Raw genomic sequence first — 23,336 nt, forward strand, 5'->3', positions numbered from 1 at the left:
TTCATGAAAAAGAAGTTAAATTTGACATATAAATAATACGGTTAAATTTAAAAATTTGTATTCTTGTTTACACTTCCTACCCATTTTTGTGGGATTCCACTAGTTTTAAAAAAAAAACGTGAAATAAAACAACAATAAGGGCGGCTATGAATATTGAATAAATAATGCGTACAAAAGTAAGGGCGGCTATGAATATTGAATACTCATCATTTGGTAAAGGTACAAATGTAAACAGTCATCTTCAGTTGAGGTGATATATATATATATACACACTCATCTTTTGCATTCAACTCCACCCAAACCCCACTTAAGTATAAAAAAAATTGAAAAACATTGAAAAATAATTTCCAAAGTAGTAAAAATGATAACAGAAATGCTGAACAATTTTAATAGCATATATGCTGTCTGAATGGTTGATAGTGTTTGGTTTAATTTTTACTGGTAATATATATGTTGTGTAATAATCTGTTGTAAATTACTTGTAAGGATATTATATGCATTTTAATTGTAACATGCAAATAAATAGTAAACTAAATAACAAACATTGTTTAAAATAAAAATAAATATAAATAACAAATGAAAAAAATAAATCCTACATATTTACATACCTTTTAATGAATGAATATTTACAAACAAAAATTAAAACATCAATAAATTGTCTGCGTATTATTTGCACTGGAAAGAGGTCAGTTTTTTGTTCCTTCGGTTGCTCAATTTTTTAGCTACATTGCATCTTGTGTTTGGTAGATGAGACAACGATATGCAACGCAGTAAACTGTTCCTAATTTTGGTTTGTCATTTCGCTCTTTTTGGGTTTGTAACTGTGAAGAAGACCCAGACCCGTAATATTTGTTACTTTCGTATAGCTATTGTTTTTCCTAAGACTTTGGGTCGACGGGGAAGAGGAAGAGAGAGAGGTGTGAATAGAGAAGAAGAGAAAGAGAGAGGAGATGACTTTTTAGGCGATTACTGATGACAAAATGGGAAAACGAATCAAAATATTATCAAAATTATATAAAATAGGAGCATTCTCAAGGGAGCATAAAATGATCCCAAAATTACGTCGGAATTATTGCTTGAAAATGATTGTTCGGCTTGCACAACACATTTAATCTAGAAATAATAGAAATGGCGGTCAAAATGCTTTGTAATACTTACCTAATGAGGATCCTTGGTATGCGTGCACGACTTTCAAAAGAATTGAAAAAAATGCTTCTTCTTCTTGCTTTGTCTTTTTCTTCTTTTTGAATTTTCGTGCGAGTATCTTTTCATGCATCCAATTACATTGATTCTACCTTTCGTGACGATATTGTTTTTAATCAAAGGAATCATGTAACTCACGCATTAAAAGCTATAGGGCCTACCCAAACTTATAATGACCATAATTCATTGCTAGCTAGCTAGCTAGCTAGCATTTGCTATATATAAACATAGCCAAAGAAACCAAAGAGTGAAAGGTTTTCTTACTGGTATTATTGGCAAAGAAACATGTTTTCAAAGATTCAAGTTTTATTCCTCCAAATTTTAGGGCTTTGGTTGTTGGGTCGCTTCCTTCATTGCCATGGCTTGGCTCGCTATACTTTTGTGGTATGTTTTAATATATATAAATATACATACATATAAATACATGCTTATCTAAATATATATATATGTATATATTTATATTTATATATATATATATATATATATTATAGACCTGCTCCTATACGCAGGCCCGTAACTGTGATGATTTACGAGCTCCAAATTTGGGTCGTTGGATCACTCCAACGGCTGAGATTAGAACAATCAAAAATTAGAAGTACCCATCGGATCCTTCCCTTTTCCCTCCTTCCTCGTGCATAACGACAAGGCAAAGCTTATTCCTTTCCACTTCCATGTGTGGATTCAAAAAATCGAAGGTTATGATGAAGAGACCAAACCGCAAGGGCACCTGTGACAACAAATCTGATGCTTCAATCAAAGAAGCCTATTAGCAGAGAATATAATGGACAATCTCCATTCGGGATGAAAGAAGAGTTAGAAGCTTTCCCGTCGTCAAACTGTGTCTGGTTTTTGCACAAGGAAGAAGGGGAAAAGGGGAGGACTGGATGGGTATGGATTTTAAGTGGGTTGTTTTAATCTCAACCGTTGGAGTGATCCAACGGCTGAGATTTGCAGCCCGTAAATCATCACAATTACGAGCCGGCGTATAGGAGCAGGTCTATATATATATATTGTAGAAACAAAGATGGATGTATTAAATTTGTGGTTTCTTTTCTGCGAAAATTTCAAGTGATGATTGGGGTACCAAGGGTTACATTATTTAGTTATTATTATTTGTGTGTACATACCCCACACATTGACAAATATGGAGAAGGACAAAATAACAATAATGCATTGTATATTTTCTTTGGTAAAATGTATGTAGCAATTAACTTGTGGAGCTATGAGAACTCAAAACTGAACATGTTTGTAATAATATATATACTTATTTATTTATGGCTTCAAATTAAATGCAGGTAAAAGAAGCTCCATACACAAGGCTTTGTACCAACAGCACCATCTTGACTGTAAATGGACAGTTCCCTGGTCCAACTCTACATGTCAACACAGGAGATACTATCATCGTTGATGTCTATAACCAGGCCAACTACAACATCACCATCCACTGGTATATATGCCCATAATATATACATATATATATATATGACATGAACATAAATAAATTGACAATTTTATTGGCAGGCATGGAGTGAAAATGCCTAGGTATCCATGGACAGATGGTCCTGAATATATCACACAATGTCCAATTCAACCAGGTAGTAACTTCAGCCAAAAGATCATATTTTCCGACGAAGAAGGAACTCTTTGGTGGCATGCTCATAGCGATTGGTCTCGTGCTACTCTTTATGGTGCCATCGTAATTTCACCCATAAATGGAACTAATTATCCCTTCCCGACACCTGACGAAGATGTTCCCATCATTTTAGGTATGTTACTAAACAATCAAACTGATAGGAATGGTCACTCTTAAGAAACCCCTGGGAGCAATATCCTTATACTCAAGCGTTAGGCTTTGGACAAATTATCCTATCGTCAAGGAAAAATTTCCTGTGTAAACGGGTCTAATTGTCTGAGTTTAGGCATATATCGGACGCCCAAAGGATAAATTTATATGGTATCATTCTCCACTACCAAAAAAAAGAATATTGAGATACCTAATAAAAAACTTTTTATAAATCACTCTTTGTTAGTCACTTTTTTCTTTGTTATTAATGCAGGAGAATGGTGGAAGAGTGACATAATGGAGGTTTATGAAGAATTTCTACAATCAGGAGGAGACCCTAATGCTTCTGATTCTTATACCATTAATGGTCAACCTGGTGCTCTTCAACCCTGCTCAGCTTCAGGTTAATATCACTACTAATTATCATATGTTTCTCTTGTGATCGGATTTAAATTCGACAACTCATATATATCTATATACTCAATTTCAATTGCAGATGCATTTAAGCTAATGGTGGACTATGGCAAGACCTACCTTCTGCGCCTAATCAATGCCGCCCTTCAAGAAATTCTTTTCTTCGCTATCCGAGACCATCAGCTCACCGTCGTTGGGATCGATGGTGCCTACACAAAGCCATACAAAGTCGATGTGATCGCGATTTCACCTGGACAAACCATTAATGTTTTATTAGAAGCCAACCAAGCATTAGACCACTATTACATGGCTGCAAAAGTTTTCTCAAGTGTTGGTAGTGAAGATTTGGATTCCGTAAACACTACTGCAATCATTCAATACAACGGAAACTACACACCATCTTCAAACACTTCCTTACCTTATCTTCCTAGCTATAACGACACCAACGCACTGGTCAATTTCACAAAAAACCTTACGAGTCTAGCAGATAATAATCATCCGATTTCGGTCCCATTAAACATAACTAAACGAATGCTTTTCACGCTCTCTATGAACAGAGTTCCTTGCGAAAATGTCTCATGCGCGGGGCCTCAAGGAGGGAGACTTGCTGCTAGTGTTAACAACATTAGCTTTGTTTTCCCTGAGACGAACATATTAGAAGCTTATTACAACAACATTAGTGGTGTATATGGTGATAACTTTCCTAGTTATCCACCTACGATATTCAATTATACGGGGGACGACATTCCGGAGGCATATCAAATACCATGGAATACAACTGAAGTGAAAGTTTTGGAGTATAATTCAGAAGTGGAGCTAGTTTTTCAAGGGACAAACTTGGTCGGTGGTGGTGATCACCCAATGCACTTACATGGTTATAGCTTTTACGTGGTTGGATCGGGATTTGGGAATTTTGACAACGAAACAGACCCTTTAGGGTTTAATCTGGTTGATCCTCCACTGCAAAACACAATCGCAGTCCCTAAGAATACCTGGGCTGCCATAAGATTCAAGGCAAATAATCCTGGTATGTAGAATTAATTCATATAATTCTTTACATATGTTATGTATTGTGTGTTTGATTGATGTGTATGCAACTCTATTGCAGGAGTGTGGCTCATGCACTGCCATCTAGAGCGTCACATGTCATGGGGCATGGATATGGCATTCATTGTGAAAGATGGCAAAGGCGCTCATCAAAAAATGCTTCCACCACCATCTTATATGCCACCATGTTAAGCTAACTTTAGGGTTCCGTCAAGGGAAATTGTGGTGTGGTGTTCTTTAATTCTGGAATTGTTTTAAGAATGGATTGAGTGATTTCATTGTCTGGGTTCAAAGGGTTGGAAGTTAAGAGTCAATTGTATTGTTCGCAGTTGTACGCTTAGCCCCTGCAATAAAGTCAAGTGTCTTAAATTTTATGATTCCTCTACAACATATTTATTCCTTTAGCTATATATGTGAATTCAAGAGAACCAGGCAAGTACTCAACTATCAGGCAAGGGAAAAAGGAAAGAAGCCAAAGGAAGTGGTAATGTTCAGGGGATTCTGCATATAAATGCTTGCCAAGATCACGTTGACTTTAAAATTGAAGCACCCTTTGGCTTAATTGCCTTAACTGTCAGAATTTATAAAGCACAATTTGGCTATGACGACAATACACAATCAATAAAAGAAATTATGATGCAAGTTAAATTAAAGAAAGGCAGAATTGACTTGCAAGAACAATGATACTAAGAGATGAGAATCACTCTCAAAGAAAGGCAGGAATCACTCCTTAAGCAAACAACCTTTTTTTTTTATCATCAAATAACATTCCAATCTCTACTGCCAATACTAAATTAAATAGGAAAATAAGGAAATAACCATTGTTTAACGTAGCCCCGTGATTGTGCCACAAAATGAGGAATTGTAAAATAACTTTCTTGTCAAAAGTGTGGCCATGAATTAGGCAAAGCAAGTCAATCCTTGAATCCACTTACTACGGCTGTAATCATGCTATAGCAATTAAGACATCATTAATGCCTTGCTGAATTGCTCTTTTGTAGTCTCTATACCTTCAATCAAGGGCCGGGTTGTGACTGAACCCAAATCAGAAACCATTAAACTGGGCCCCGTAGTACCATACATGATATCCTTTGCACCTAATTAACTTAATCAAAGGCTAGCAGCATGCTATGTGAATGTGATGAATTCCTACACAGTGTAGAACTGAGTTAACTAACAAACACAGGTCTAAAAAGATCAACTCAAGCCTCCGAAATGGGAGGAGCTTCTCCAAGCCATTGCCGCTTTATGTTTTTTTTTAAAAAAAATTCACGTGGCCCCACTAATCATTAAAGTCTTTTATTATTTTTTGTTAAAAATTCACGTGGGCCCACTACATCATTAAAGTCTTTTATTTTTTTAAAAGAATTAACATGCCCCCCACAGTTTTAATAATTTATATTTAATAAAGTTATTATTTTGACAATAATATTCTTTTAATTTAACTTATTTAAAACTTTTCTAATTGTGTTCATCATCTTTTGCACTAGACAAAAGATGTCACAATTCCGACATCTGAATCAAGAGTATTGAGGTTATACATGTTCAAAATGCAGGTGCGTCAGAACTTGCTATCAATTCAAAGGATTTTGATAGGGGTTTGCATCAAGTTTGACCTCTTCGTCAAATGGACTAAGTACAGTTAGAGAACACCAAACTGTTGGCTTGAGGTTTGCCTTCCTGGAAAATGACTTAAAATGTGTAAAATGTCAATCTGGAAAAAAGTAAGAAACAAAAGGCTATCATCGGAATAAAAAGACTTCTAATGGAGTGAAATGAAAAACAAAACATTGTTGGAATGTATCAGAAATTTTATTGAACATGGATACATCCTGAGATGTAGGCGTGCTTTATAAGCTAAATTAAAGACATAGCTGCAGAGGATTTTGGAAAGGAAAAGACAAATCTAAAAACTAGTTGGTTTGAGTCATGCCCAAGTAAACAATAAAAGACTGAATTTGAAGACGTTGGATCTGTAATTGACGTGGGACACGAGGTGCCTTGTAGATTCTTCTTTTATAATGCCATGTACTATCTCTTCTCTTGTTTTTTGGGCATTTACTTCATGACGGATGGTGATTTTGGTAAAACCACATTCTTGTTGCTTGTTGATGTAATTAGGTTAGTGGTTTTCATAACTACAACATTCTCCTGGAATCCCTCTGATTCTACTTCTTCTTCAAGGAGCATGTGGGCGCTCTTGGAGGTTGTGATGTGCTCCACCTTGCAGGTTTACAGGATTCGAACTTGAAATTATGGGAACATAGCTAACAACAACCATTTTATTGATGCTTTTGGGTAGTTACAATCATATTGTCCACCAACCATATCAATAGGTTGACCAATCAAAATTGACAAATTCTACTTAGGTGATCAAATTAGCACAAATTCTATTTTCGGAGATTAAATATGCACAATTTGGCTGTCAGTGATCAAATTAAATTGAAACACGAACAATCTTTCAATGACCACAAGTTCTATATATTAACTCATCGGGTTCATAGAAAGTTGACATAGTTGATCAGTGAAATTAAGCAAGGTTTTTTTTTTAGAAGGTAATAAGGCAAATGATACTTGAGAGGGTACCCTATTTTTAAACTGAAAAATGAAGAATCATTTGATCATATTTTATCATATGATCAAACGGTACCCACTGGTACTACATCTAGCGTCCTCTCACCAGTCACTACTACAGTCCCTTTCTCACTTGAAAAGCTCTTGGGATATGATGCGTGCAAGATACTTCCTTGAATTAATTAAAGGAAGACAAGAGATTTTAAAATACATTTTAAAATACCTCATTATTTCTTTGTTTTCAACTGCTCCTACATTTGATGCTTCAAAGTTCCTACTTTGAAACAGTCATTTATGTACAAAAGTTTCCCAATCAAAATCATTTCAACACATTACACAAATAATCTATGTCCCACCCCCAAGACAAATGTAGAACGACCAAACTTAATGAACATAATTATTACTTGTCATCACTTTTTAAGATTCTACGAGGATAGAATTCCACAAAGGAAGTTCATGCATGTCAACTAGCTAATATGTCTAGAAAAGGACTTCTAAATTTTCAATGGCCAACATCTGTTGTGGTATCGCTGTATTATATTGCTTTTCACAATCACATATAGACGAGCATAGTTCTTTTTTAACCGAAAACGACATGTCGAGATGACCTTTTCCTGCTACGTCTACTATTATTTTCTTCCAGAGAGAGTGATTTTCCAAATTCTTGTTTCATCTCCATTTGTGCGCTTTCAGAGGTGGTAATTGAATAGATTTAGGAGGCTATACGTCTAGAAAAATACAGTTTTTTTTAACCGAGAACGGCACTGACTTATTACTGGTACGTCTACTATTATTTCCCTCGAGAGAGATTATTGATTTTCCAAATTCGTGTTTCATCTTTGTTTCTGCTATCAAAGGTGGTAATTGAGTAGATTTGGGTGGTGATATTGCACATGCTGCAAGCACCCTGAAGGCAGGCAATAAATACATCGCCTTAAGGCTAGAGGTGTACCTCGTCTCGATCCCCATTTTGTATGAGTTTTTAGTTCTCTATAATGGAGTATTCATCATCGATATATGTGTGTACTTTGCTGATTCTTTTGTTGTTCAAATTTCAGAGCTAACAGCTTATATCCGGTGAAAAATCTCTAATTATGTTTATAAATTCTAGATTATCTTATAACTTATGGAGAAACTTTCCCGTCTACAAATTATAATGGTAAGTTTCCATATATTTGTCGAAGACATAGTACCATACAAAAAATTCTCTCAAATGGAATTATATCGATTGACTATATAAAGTCTAGAGAGAATATGGCAAATCCGCAAGCTAAAATTTAACCAAGTAGAGAATAAAATCCTATCGAGGGCAATGAGGCTAAAACTTATTATTTAAAATTATCATAATGTCAACCCAACCCAACTGACTGCTGATCCGAAGATGTAGCTAGGTTCAAATGAACAACCAAATTATGTGTGTCACATTTAAGGGGGGCATATCAGAGGACATGCCTCAGTAATGCTCCACAGTTTAATAGAACAATCACCACTTCCACTGGCTAGCTTTGTGGGATGTACTTGAGAAAAGTCAACAGACCAGGCCCTCTTATCGTGCTCACTACCTGTAGCATTTATTGAGAGTCGTGAGACAGATAAAGATAGAGAGTAATTGAGCAAAGTTAAGTGGGTTTGTGTTTTTGGTTTTGGTGGATTTTGCAGAGAGGTCAAAGTGGGTTTAAGAGCAAGTTTAATGGATTTAGAATAAAAGGAATCTTGATGGGACCAATTTGGAAAAAATATTTTTTAAAGGGAAAAGATTGAAAAATGGATAATATATATGATTTTTTAAAAAAATTAAGGGGGCAAAATAGAAAAGATTGATAATATAAGGTTATTTTTCAAAAAACAATTGCCCCCTTACTTTACACGTAGCTTCGCCCCTGACTCTTTTGAAGGATAACCTTGTCAATGGCAACTTTTAATAGGAAAATAAATCTTTCAAGTAGGAGCCGATTTTCTCATCCACCACCAAAAGAGATTTCTCATGTTTATTGAAGAAATATGTTTAAAGATTAATGTTAATTGTCGAAAAATTGATGAAAAATGAAGTTGCGTTCAAACCAGATTATCGGACCCTTCCTCGAGGAAGGATGGGCCCACTGAATTTTATTTAGGTTTTTTTTATAATATAAATAGGCTATATATTACAAACCCGAAAGAGAGGAAGACAAAAGTTAGACCCAGTTTGGTAAGGGTTTTTGAAAGTAACATATATACTAGTAGAAATTATGACAGTACAAATGTTAAACAATTTTAGTAGCAGATATGTTGTATGAATGCTTGGTAATGTTTGATTCAACTTTTACTGGTAATATTTATGCTGGGTAATATTCTGTGACAAATTACGTATAGCGGTATTATGTATTTTAGTTGTAACATGCACAAATAAATGTTAAAAAAATACAAATAAATTTATAAAATAAAGCAAAATAAAGATTATTTTTAAAAATAAATTTATTCCATTTATAATAATTATCATAAACATTTTAATTTGCATAAGAGACAAAAAAAAACAAAGAAAGAAAGAAGATAAAGCCAAACAAAAAAGAGCAAACAGGAAATCCATTTGACCACCGATTCGACTAAATTACCCCATTTCACCGGGCCTTGTGGACAATCTTCTCAGTGTCCTCTTCGACTTGCTTGTCTCATTTCACCAGTTAGTCAGCAAAAAACAACCCATATTCCGTTGCAATTTGGTGCCATTTGTCATTTGGTGTCGGGGAGGAAGTGTAGGAAGTAAGGATGATGCAGCAATGGGAGTAGGCGGTGGTGATTGGTAACTCATCCAAATGGCGGTGGGAGTAGGACTGACAGTGGTGACTGGTCGCTCATCTAGATGGCGGTGAGAGTAGGACTGACGATGGTGATTGGTTGCTTAACCAGATGGCGGTGGGGATAACTTGGAAGGTATTTTTGGAATTTCATTAATTTGGTGAGGACAATATGGGGATAAATGTGAAAATGTTAGTAAATTTCTCCCTAGATGGATCATTTTGAACGGGCTTTAAAATGCTACAAAAATGGTCTCGAATTAAGTGCACAAAAAACCTTGTTTGGATGGGTACTAGCATTTATACTAACTAACAAGTAGTATAAATGCTTGGAAAAAATCCTTACCAAACGGGTCCTTAGACATTTTTTCTCCTTTGCGGCAACCCTTTGATAACTTCGGGGCTTTGTTTATCTGCTTTGGCTGGGAAGAGTGTGAGAGAGTTCTTTGTTGTTCCAAGTGAGATTTTGGGTAGTTATGGCATAGAGAACTTTTCTCATTGAGATTATTTGTAACATTGGTTCATATTAGTGGAACTTTCTTTAACTTTGCCTGAGGACATAGGTAATTTGTTGAACCTCGTTAAACTTGTGTCTTGTCATTATTTTTTTTATTTTCGCATTATTTGTTACGTCGAATTGAGCCGATATTATTCACAATATTAATTGTCTAATATAGATGTAAAAATAAAAATCTCTCTTTCCAACCATTCAATCTTGATGTAACCCAACAATTGTTATATAACTCATGAACTAGCTTGTTACCTAACAAGCAAATCAGTTCTTGAACACGTTTGTTTATGTTATCAAACAAAATTTGTGAAGTTGTTCGTGAACAAAACTGAAACTCGCTTACTCGATCGGACTCGAATATTTAGATAATTAAACGAGCCGACCTCAAACACAATTTTGAAGCTCGTTAAAAACTCGGCTCGAGCTCAAACTCGTTAAAAAACTTAACGAACCAAACACGAACATCCTCAAATTCCACCATGCTCTTCTGGCTAGTTTGCCCTCCTAAACTTGATACATACACAATTAATAAGGAATCTTAAAAGAAGATCTTGTGAGTTGTCACAAATAATAGAGCAATTTGGCCCAAACTGTCAAAACTCAAAAGGTCCCATCTCACACACTTTCTTTATCTCTTCACTTCTCTCTCTAAGCATATCACAAATTATATGAATCTGACCATCGCACGGTGGGGCTATTGGCTAATGAAGCTACTTCTTTTTTCCTATTTCCACACGGAACACCTTTTGCTTTTGTGATTCGAATCCTAATGGGGTCCATTTCTCTCTTCTTTTCTTTTCTTTTCTTTTCTTGTTATTTTGGATACTGGGAAATGACAATTTGTCCTTCAATTAAAAAAACAAAAATCTTTAAATACAGACCATTTAACAAAAAATAAAACTTCGACATGCTACATCATGCATGTTGTGTGGGTATATTTCTTTTAACACTCCGTTTGTTTCAAGAAAAAATCAACATTTTTAGAAAAATTTTAATTATTTGAAAATTTTTAATTATTTTTCAACACATATATGTTTTATGGGGATTTGTACACGAAAACTCTTTCAAATAAATATTGAAAACTTATGAATACATTTAAAAGCGTGATTTTTCTTGAAACAAACAGAGCATTAAATAATAATAATCGTATTTTTGTTTTTTTATATGTAGAATAATATTTGCATGCATGCACAGGGTAGAACATGTGATCCATGATCGAGATTTTGACTGGTAATTTGGAAGCACAAAAAATATTATATATTTTAAGACCAATAATTATGAAGAGTACCAAACACTTAGCACGTTTCAATTTTATGCGTGCAAGAATCTCAAATTGAAACAATATTTAAACATTTAAATTACTTCCCATCTTGTTTGTTATCAATTAATAAAACATTTTTAAGAATTGCTTTTTCTTTGAAATTAACTTATATTAATTTAAAAAATAATTCAACACATGCCACAAACACCTTATATAGATTATAGAAGGACGCCAAGGTGCATTAGATTTTTTTTTTAGTACAAGTACAAACACAATATACGACACACCACCAGATTAAGCCTATGAAAGTACAGGTGTCAATAGACCCCACGCAAGAGGCACAAATCATGCCCACGCAAGGGCCGATTATCAAGCCCACGTAGGGGCCGATTATCAAGCCCACGTAGGGGTAGATTATCAAGCCCACGTAGGGGCAGACGAAGCCCACATACCTCCTTGTAAATATGCGGAGGAGGTGAGACTAAAACCCATGACCTCAGTCAGGGACATACAAAGTCATTGCCACTCAACCAATGACTCATTTGCCAAGGTGCATTAGATTTTAAAACAATATTAAATGTGGCTGTGAATATTGAGTAAATGGTAAAATCTAGCTACACATTCCTTACAGTTTTTAAAATTTAATGGTCAAATATTTTTTTCTTTACTAGTTAGAAAGTTTGGTCGATCATATAATGTACTTCACATCTTTTTTTTAGGCGATGTGCGACGAAAGACTTAACCCTTCACCACTCAATAGCTCGCCCAATATGACCAAGCTTGCACTGTAGAGGTTTATGGCCCTGCCCACTCGAGTCGGGTGTTACAGACTCCCCCCTTAAGAGCTCATGCCTCCGTGCAGCCAAGACACCCACAAACCTTGGGGCCTCACCTCCGATACTCTCTATAATAGTTCGCCCCTCTACACTAATAATATTTTGTCCACTTTGGGCCAAGGAATAGCGCTTGTTACTAGTTAAAATGTTTGGCCCATTATATAATGCACTTCATATCTTCCTCTAGGCGATATGGGAAAAGAAACTTAACCACTTCACCACTCGGTAGCTCGCCCGACACCACCAAAATTGCACTGCAGAGACTTGTGGCCCACCCACTCGAGCCATGTGACAAAAATACTAACTTGATTATAATTCTACTGCTATAACACACACATATATTGAAAAAATTAATTTCGACATATAATACAAGTTAAAACTTAAAATTTGAATTCTTGTTGGCACTTCCCATACATTTTGCGGGATCCCAACTAATTTGAAAAAATAACGTGAAATAAAACGACAATAAGGGCCGCTATGAATATTCAACAATTATAATTAAAATTATACTTAGGTTAATTATACTTTTCATCACCGAAAGATAGTGATCGTTCACTATTAGCATCCAAAAAATTTTTGCTACAAAGTCATCACCCAGTAATTGAAAATGCGTCTTTTTGGACGTTAAAAATGATGATTTTGTAAAAAAAAATCTTTGAATTTTAAAAGTGAATCGACTCTTATCTTTCAGTGATGAAAAATATATTTAACCCATCATAATTTGGTGAAGGTAAAAATGGAATCAGCCAAACCCCACTTATGTATATATCATTGGTAAGCGTGCAAGGCTTTCAAAAGAATTGAAAAAAGGCTCCTTCTTCTTTTTTTTTTCTTTTTTTTTCTTTTTGAATTTTGTATGCAAGTGTCTTTTCTTGCTTCCAATTACATTGATTCTGCTTTTTGTGAGGAAATTGTTTTTAATCAAAAGAATCATTCAACTTTAGGGCCTACCCAAACTTATAATGACCATATACAATTCCTTGCTAGCTACCCCTATACCTACGACTTGCTATCTATATCTAGACACGGCCAAAGAGCCAAAGAACCCAAAGAGAAGGTTTCATTACTTGTGTTATTGGCAAAGAGAGATGTTTCCAAACATTCAAGTTTTATTCCTCCAAGTTTTAGGGCTTTGCTTGTTGGGTCATTTCCTTCATTGCCATGGCTTGGCTCGCTATACTTTTGTGGTATGTTTTAATATATATAAATATACACACCCACACACACACACACATATATATATATATATATGTGGTTTCCTTTCTGCGAAAATTTCCAGTGATGATTGGGGTACCAAGGGTTACATTATTTAGTTATAATTATTTGTGTGTACATACCCCACACATTGACAAATATGGAGAAGGACAAAATAACAATAATGCATAGTATAGTTTCTTTGGTAAAATGCATGTATTCATGGAAATTAACTTATGGAGCTATGATAACTCAAAACTGAACATGTTTCTAATATATATATATATATATATATATATATGTACTTATTTATTTATTTATGGCTTCAAATTAAATGCAGGTAAAAGAAGCTCCATACACAAGGCTGTGTACCAACAGCACCATCTTGACTGTAAATGGAACGTTCCCTGGTCCAACTCTTCATGTCAACACAGGAGATACCATCATTGTTGATGTCTATAACCAGGCCACCTACAACATCACCATCCATTGGTAATATATATATATTCTCATATAAGTACTCAAAGTAAGGACTTAAAATAAGTACAGCTTTTTGATAATTGATTTGAGTGAAATGACTAGTAAGACCTATTGTTTTGGATCATACATGTTTAAATCAATGGTCAAAAAGATATACTTATTTTAAGTTCTTACTTTGAGTACTTATAGAAGAATTCCTCTATATATATATATGACATGTACATGAATAAACTGATAATTTTCTTGGCAGGCATGGAGTGAAAATGCTTAGGTTTCCATGGACAGATGGTCCTGAATATATCACACAATGTCCAATTCAACCGGGTAGCAACTTCAGCCAAAAGATCATATTTTCTGACGAAGAAGGAACTCTTTGGTGGCATTCTCACAGCGATTGGTCTCGTGCTACTCTTTATGGTGCCATCGTAATTTCACCCAAGAATGGAACTAATTATCCCTTCCCGACGCCTGACGAAGATGTTCCCATCATTTTAGGTATGTTACTAAACGTTCAAACTAATAGGAATGGTCAATCTTAAGAAACTCTTGGGAGCAATATCCTTGTGATCAAGTGTTGGACTTTGGACGAATTACCCTATCGTCATGGGAAAATTTATGTGCAAGCGGGCTTGATTGCTCGAGTTTAGGCACTTATTGAATGGCCAAAGAGTAAACTTATATGATATCGTTTTTGGTTACCCAAAAAAAAAGAATATTGAGAAACCTAATAATAAACGTTTTATAAATCACTTTGTTAGTCACTTTTTTTTTGTTATTAATGCAGGAGAATGGTGGAAGAATGACATAATGGAGGTTTATAAAGAATTTCAACAATCAGGAGGAGACCCTAATGCTTCTGATTCTTATACCATTAATGGTCAACCTGGTGATCTTCAACCCTGCTCATCTTCAGGTTAATATCACTATTAATTATCATATGATTGTCTTGTGATCGGATTTAAATATTCAATAACTCATATATATATGCTCAATTTCAATTGCAGATGCGTTTAAGCTAATGGTGGACTATGGCAAGATCTACCTTCTGCGCCTAATCAATGCCGCCCTTCAAGAAATTCTTTTCTTCGCTATCCGAGACCATCAGCTCACCGTCGTTGGCATCGATGGTGCCTACACAAAGCCGTACAAAGTCGATGTGATTGCGATTTCACCTGGACAAACCATTAATGTTTTATTAGAAGCCAACCAAGCTTTAGACCACTATTACATGGCTGCAAAAGTTTTCTCCAGTGTTGGTAGTGAAGATTTGGATTCCGTAAACACTACTGCAATCATTCAATACAACGGAAACTACACACCATCTTCAAACACTTCCTTACCTTATCTTCCTAGCTATAACGACACCAACGCACTGGTCAATTTCACGAAAAACTTAACGAGTTTAGCAGATAATAATCATCCGATTTCGGTCCCATTAAACATTACTAAACGAATGTTTTTCACGCTCTCTATGAACAGAGTTCCTTGCGAAGATAACTCATGCGCGGGGCCTCGAGGTGGGAGACTTGCTGCTAGTGTTAACAACATTAGCTTTGTTTTCCCTGAGACGAACATATTAGAAGCTTATTACAACAATATTAGTGGTGTATATGGTGATAACTTTCCTAGTTATCCACCTACAATATTCAATTTTACAGGGGACGACATTCCGGAGGCATATGAAATACCATGGAATACAACAGAACTGAAAGTGTTGGAGTATAATTCAGAAGTGGAGCTTGTTTTTCAAGGGACAAACTTGGTTAGTGGTGGTGATCACCCAATGCACTTACATGGTTATAGCTTTTATGTTGTTGGTTCAGGATTTGGGAATTTTGACAACGAAACAGACCCTTTAGGGTTTAATCTTGTCGATCCTCCACTGCAAAACACAATCGCAGTCCCTAAGAATACCTGGGTTGCCATAAGATTCAAGGCAGATAATCCTGGTATGTAGAATTAATTAATATAATTCTTTACATATGATATATATTGTGTGTTTGATTGATGTGTATGCAACTCTATTGCAGGAGTGTGGTTCATGCACTGCCATCTAGAGCGTCACTTGTCATGGGGCATGGATATGGCATTCATTGTGAAAGATGGCGAAGGCTCTGATCAAAAAATGTTTCCACCACCATCTGATATGCCACCATGTTAAACTAACTTTAGGGTTCCTTGAAGGGAAATTGTGGTGTGGTGTGGTGTGGTGTGGTGTTCTTTAATTCTATAATTGTTTTAAGGATGGATTGAGTGATTTCATTGTCTGGGTTCAAAGGATTGGAAGTTAAGAGTCAATTGTATTGTTCGCAGCTGTACTATTAGCGCCTGCAATAAAGTCAAGTGTTTTAAATTTTATGATTCCTCTACAACATATTTATTCTTTTCGCTATATATGTGAATTCAAGTGTACCAGAGAATGGAAAATACTCCACTATCAAGCAAGGGACAAAAGGCAAGAAACCAAAGGGGTGGTAATATTCAGGGGATTCTGCATATGCTAGCCAAGATCGAGCTTCATGAGACAAAAACTTATAAACAAAATCGTATATATCTAAAACCAAGTAGCTCAAGCTAGCGAATGTATAAAACAATCATGATCTCATTGCCTCGGGTGTCATTACACAATTCTATGCAGAAAAATCAATTAGCTTACCTTGATAATAGTTAGGAAAGTAAACAGTTAAAATCCTGTTGACCTCAAAACTGAAGCACTCTTTGGCTTAATTGCCTTTCAAAATTTTTAGAATACAATTTGACTTTGACGACGATACACAACCAATAAAAGAAATTAACTTAATCAAAGGCTAGCATCGAGCTATGTGATGAATTCCTACACTTGTAGAACTGAGTTAACTGACAAACACAGGTCTAAAAAGATTAACTCAAGGCTGAAATGGAATTATCGGATTTTTTGATAATAAATTGATGCCCTAAACCATAAGGATGACAAAAAAATTCGATCCTACCACTATCAGTTGGGTACCCGATCTTAAAACCTAAAAACCGATTTTATAGGTTTTGGTTTTGATTTTCAAACTCGTCATAGTTTAGGGTCGGGTTTGGTTTTTGGTGTCGAGTTTAATTAATGTACCTAATTTGATGAATGATTAAGAAAAGATGGGAGAATGTAAGAATGATTGATGTAAGGAAAATAAACATAATAAGAAGAAGAAATTCAAATATTTGTTAGCCTAAGGTAATGATTTCACTTGGAAATCCTATCATAGGCATTCAACTAATAAACACACAATTATGATTCCAATTCAATGATTGATTATTTCTTAAATATGTTAGCTCATTCGTTGGCGGTGGCAAAAACAATCATTAAACAATAGACTAATCTTGTTCGTTCGCAGTCTTTAACCCAAAACTAATGACGCATTACGATCTAAAGAACTCTAACAACCAATCAATCATCCAAACCCTATTCATGGTAGTCGAAAATTGGTCTCCTTAATTTCAATTCCACTAAGACACGTGACTGCAGTTCATTCTTTAATTTTAGCTAGATGAGCATAATTGAACATTCAATTGGTAGCAAAGCAATCAAATAAACAATAAACTATAAATATGGAAATTAAAATTAAGAATCATTAAACCAAAATCATACATTCATCAAATCAAATCAAATCACTGGTAATATTTATGTTAGACTACATAACACCCTAACAATAAGAAAAACTAGAGAGGGACAAAAAGTAAAAGTAAAAGTAAAAGAGAGACAGAATGCGACTCGCAAAAACTGCTGCCGGTGCCTCGCTTTTATATGACCTAAACCTGTCGAAGGTTTACTTCAATTGGTACAGGAAACTCTCCTGATTGTTCTCATCACCCACGGGCCCCACTTGCATCTCCTAATTTGTCTCTTATCTCGTATTTCTTTTGACTTTGTTTCATCCATATCTGTCGGTTTCCCATTCTTTTCCGTTCTTTTTGCTTCGCTTGGAGCACTCGCCCCTCTCCTCATGCTCATGCTTCTCCACTAACGTGCAAGGCATGTCTTAAAAGCTCCAAATTAGCTGCCAATTAAATCTCATTTTCTTTCCTTTTCCAATGCAAAGCAAAGACTACCCCTCTCACGTGGGGTGTGGAGATCTGTTGTAAATTTTTTATAGAATATCCCGCTATAATAACTCTAAGGCCAATCTAATTTATTTTTTAAAAAAATATTTTAGATATATTTTGATTGGGATTAAGAGTTTAATGGTATTTTTTTTTATCCCAAACAAAAATCAAGTTGAGCATGAAAAAGACATGATAATTATGAACCGTTGAAGATAGACTCGAAACATCCTATATCTATTTTGTGATGAATTTGATTTTTGTTTGGGACAAAAAAAAATACCATTAGACTCGTAAACATGATCAAAACTCATTTATAATGCACTGAACAGATAAAACAATTAAATTGCATGCACGAGGCAACACTAAGTTCAATAGCATACTCATTGTTAACAGTGTTAATTAGCTGTTTCCATCAGTAATTATCCAATTATAATCCCGATAAAAACTAAAAACTAGCTATATGTTCAAGACACCTTAATTCTTAAAAATTATGTCAATACCTAGTCGTACATGATTCCAATGCGGCAAAATTAAAATTTATGTCCCTCAATTATACGTTAGGTTTCAATTTCGTCCTTAAACTATGTTATTTCTTAATTTGGTCCCTCAACTTTGAGAAAGTCCCCCGTTAGTCCTTTAAGTGAGAAAGTCGTCGGAAAATTCCATCGTGGCATGTATGTGGAAAATTGGAAAAATCTGATGTGACCAACTATGCTCAATGTGAACAATATGTTCCTAAACTACTACGTTGTGCAACTATTTGTCCCTGAACTTTGTTAAAAGCTATTATTTTTGTCCTTGAAATTAACCTCCAGGTAATAAAACAACAAAAAAAGATGAAGTACATAAACAAACTAAGGTAGCACATGAGTTCAAACATTCAAACAGCACATGAACAGGTACAAACTTCAAATGCAGTCTAAACAAGCAACTCGAACAAGTAGTTCATCAAAAGAACAACAGTTCATCTTACTCCCATCGCTCAAACGAACATACAACATAATACAATACACAAAAATAATTCATCAAAAGCACGCCCCAACAAATAGCTACCCGAACACCATCACCTTCATCATTTGTTCACAGACCCCTGCATACCGACGCCCGTTGTAGAACCTGATGACGATCCTCCATGTGCAGAATTAGTGCCCTGTCGTACAACATATTTAGTACTTTTTTATAAAAGAAGTCAAACAAGTTAATATTTAAGCATTGTATCTTATACTTGTTGTGCATTAGAGGATCCCATTTGTTCTGTAATGCATGGTCTTTCAAAAACAGTTACAGCTCTAGTCCTTGGATCTAGTACAGAAGTACGTTGTAGATTAGTTGTCCTCAATTGAGCGCTAAACACTTTGTACTTTGGCACAGATGGTGGTATTTGAGTACTCCAAACAGTGGGAACAATAGGTGCTACATGAGTGCTTCAAGATGGCATGACACTACTACTGTCACTACAAGAATTTCACGGATTACCAACCGATATAATCGGTTGAAAATTCCAACCGATTTTGATTGTACGGGGATTTTCTAACGGATTGAACATTGGTTCGAAAATCGATAAGAAAAATAAAATTTCCAACCGCCGTTTCAACCGATCATGCGGTTGGAAAACAGTAATGTTTTGTTTATTTTTTAAAAAACATTTCCTAACAATTATTAGGTTGGAAAATAAATTTTTTTAATTTTTTTAACTAGCGGATTATCTTTCAACCGATTATTTCGGTTGGAAAATAATTTTTTCTTTTTATAGTTTCTGGATTATTTTCCAACCAACGTTATCAGTTGGCAGTTGGTTTATATTTTATTTTACTTTATGTTTCCTACTGAATATTTGGTTGGAAATTACTTTTTTTATTATTTTTTTAACATTCAGATTATATTCCAATTGATTTTTTCGGTTGGAAACTAAATTTTTTATGTTTCTATATTTTATTTTCCAACCGATGTTATCAGTTGGAAATTGATTTGTTATTTGGTTGAAAATAAATTAATATCAACTCTTGATTTGGCTTATGAAATCCATTTCAACCATTAGATTAACCACTTAAAAATAAAACAGAAATCCCTAAAGTCTAAAACACATCTGCGTCTTTGTGCTTTTGTGCTTCTTACTGGCCTTTCGAGTTTAGTACAAACCGATAGTGCTATTTCATGTGCAGTAGTGCATCTCTTTCATCGTCGTCGTCATCATCTCCTTCTCAGACACCAAAAGCCCTTCCTCTTCCTTCGTCTTTGCCCCACACAGACTTCACAATCACTATCAAAATTCCTCTTTCCTTATTCTCAGACATTAAAAATCAATAATTAATTTATCATCTCTCTGTGTTTGCACCACACCCACTTCCGGCATCGTTTTGCATAGGCCATCTGGTAAGCTTTCTTGTATACTTCGTATGTAGTTGTCTTCAGATCTGCGAACTACAAGCTCATTTTAGAGTTTGTGTTTTTGATACCTTCAGTTCAAAATCAAACTCTGCAAGTTTTTGTTCAGCCCACAAGATTGTCATCTTCAGCGCATTGCGCATTGCCCGCAAGCCTTTCCGAGTCCTTCATCAACAACGCCTTGCGTAGCCCCTTCCGATCTTTGATCGTTGCCTCTCTAGTGAACAGGTATGGTACTTTTTGTTGGAGATATAGCATGCAATAAACCAATTTATTAATATTTATATTGCATGAACGATGACAAAGTTACACAAATAAAACAGTAACATTAACAGAAACAATAGCATAGCAGATTGTTTGCATAACACAGTAACATATATGAATACAATAACTGATGCTTAAATTAAAATACCAAAACCGTAAATAGCTGAACAGGAATTGTGGGAGCGAGGTACGCCTTCGAGAATCTTCTTAAAGAGAAATGTCCCAGCCACTGGTGCTAAGCTCTCCGGACAGCCTCTTCCTAAGATACAACTCTCTGCTAACCACTAGTAAGCAGCACTTCAATACTAGTGGACTGGACGAACCAAATTCAGAATTACACTCTCAGACAGATGATGACAAAAGCAAATACTCGGAAGAGCAGAAAGAGAGAAGAGGAAGAGTAATGGTTCTAGTGAAAGCTGCTGCCAAGCTCTCCTTATATAGGAGAGTCCAGCAACCAAATCCCAGAAAAATCAGTGAACAATCACTGATTTTCGGGCCAAAAATATTGCAACCACTAGCCCATATCTTGGGCTGTTGCAACTGCTGACCAGGTAAGGTGCAACCAGACTTGACCAAGTCATGGCTGCAATGTAGGGCCTAACTTTGAAACAACCTCAAGTTCATATTCAATGTATTTGGTTAATGGGCCTCTCTTTTATGGGCTTGTGACGATGTGCAAAAATATAAGAGATATTGGGCCAACTAAGCCCAAGTCCGCGCAGGGGCCTACACGATCCACATGCACGCTCGCTACGCCCGACCTATCTGTCGGCTTTGCTCAACGCGCGCTAGTATGTGTTTAATCAAAGCCCATAATGTGGAGCCTCTCACTCTTGCAAAAGGTTGAATGCCCTTGGGCCCAAAGTCTTACTACAACACTTGAGCTTATAAACTACACATCCATATGATATTTTTCCAATGTGGGATTTCCATACACGCACTTATTGCACTATATTCACTATGCTCATCATGGTCACTTTGGAGTCTTTTTACATTCAACCAAAAAATGATTTGGTCACACTAATTACTCCAATTTATTGTCCTTATAATAAGGATCAATTGCTATAAATTTTATTCGATAATTATTATTGCAACCACTAGCCCATATCTTGGGCTGTTGCAACTGCTGACCAGGTAAGGTACAACCAGACTTGACCAAGTCATGGCTGCAATGTAGGGCCTAACTTTGAAACAGCCTGAAGTTCATATTCAATGTATTTGGTTAATGGGCCTCTCTTTTATGGGCTTGTGACGATGTGCAAAAATATAAGAGATATTGGGCCAACTAAGCCCAAGTCCGCGCAGGGGCCTACCCGATCCTCATGCACGCTCGCTACACCCGACCTATCTGTCGGCTTTGCTCAACGCGCGCTAGTATGTGTTTAATCAAAGCCCATAATGTGGAGCCTCTCACTCCTGCAAAAGCTTGAGTGCCCTTGGGCCCAAAGTCTTACTACAACACTTGAGCTTATAAACTACACATCCATATGGTATTTTTCTAATGTGGGATTTCCATACACACACTTATTGCACTATGTTCACTATGCTCATCATGATCACTTTGGAGTCTTTTTACATTCAACCAAAAAATGATTTGGTCACACTAATTACTCCAATTTATTGTCCTTATAATAAGGATCAATTGCTATAAATTTTATTCAATAATTATTATTGAGCTTTTAATTAATAATGGTCAAAGTATAGTTGACCATCATTTTCAAACAATCCCCCACATTGAATGTGAACAGGCGACCATTTTAGACACGAGAATATGTCTGAGAGTGCAGTAGAATCAATACTGCATCGAGATAGGTAGCTTTTAGCTTTTAGCTTTTAGCTTTGAACCTTCCCTAGTGAAAATCCATCGGACTTACTTAACTAGTCAGTGGATTGACGCCTTGAACTAGCAGTTCTTTATGTAAGCCTCAACAGACCTCACATAGCACTGATCCAACTCATAATTGGTTCTTGGTTGTGTTCATTATTTCAGCCATGAACGTCTTAGGTTCAATGAGTGCTTTAGAAAATATCGCCTTATAATATTTTCATAGAGCCGGCCATACTCTTCGCTTACATAGGTTATTTCTTATCATGAGTATCCTCTAATACTCCACTTGTTTGTCACAAGATATAGGAATCATTAAAAGCATAACTTATCCTTATACACACATTCTAGTAGCACTTTGTGCGTCTTAGGAATGGGTTGGAGTAAAACTCCGTACTGCTCACATTTAAGTTACACCCAACTTGTGTTATCCTATTGAACCTAATCCCTGAGATCTCCAATCGCCTAGACTTCACAAAGTCTATGGAAATTATCCCACTCTAGAGTAACTGCCTGATGGAATTATGTCTTCGACGAATGTGTCGAGACTTATCGTTATATAGCATATTTTGTGCTCTTGCAATTACAGCTTGACTATCATAATGAATGCAAATTACAGGCATTGGCTTTGGCCATATTAGAATGTCCTCCAAAAAGTATCGAAGCCACTCTGCTTCTTCACCGACTTTATCGAGAGCGATGAACTCTGATTCC

General features: G+C 35.7%; 1 protein-coding gene across 1 annotated transcript; it reads left to right on the top strand.

Moving 5' to 3' along the window:
- Window positions 1-1,433: 1,433 nt before the first annotated feature.
- LOC119979814 lies at window positions 1,434-16,435 on the top strand. Its single transcript, XM_038822444.1, has 12 exons — window positions 1,434-1,587; window positions 2,499-2,650; window positions 2,725-2,969; window positions 3,261-3,389; window positions 3,483-4,427; window positions 4,509-4,637; window positions 13,427-13,590; window positions 13,938-14,089; window positions 14,328-14,572; window positions 14,862-14,990; window positions 15,082-16,026; window positions 16,108-16,435. Exons 1-12 carry the CDS (start codon window positions 1,489-1,491, stop codon window positions 16,236-16,238), a joined length of 3,465 nt encoding a protein of 1,154 aa, XP_038678372.1. The 5' UTR covers window positions 1,434-1,488; the 3' UTR covers window positions 16,239-16,435.
- Window positions 16,436-23,336: the final 6,901 nt, after the last annotated feature.

The sequence above is a fragment of the Tripterygium wilfordii genome, chromosome 15, assembly GCF_013401445.1.
Source record: "Tripterygium wilfordii isolate XIE 37 chromosome 15, ASM1340144v1, whole genome shotgun sequence".
NCBI lineage: Eukaryota > Viridiplantae > Streptophyta > Magnoliopsida > Celastrales > Celastraceae > Tripterygium > Tripterygium wilfordii.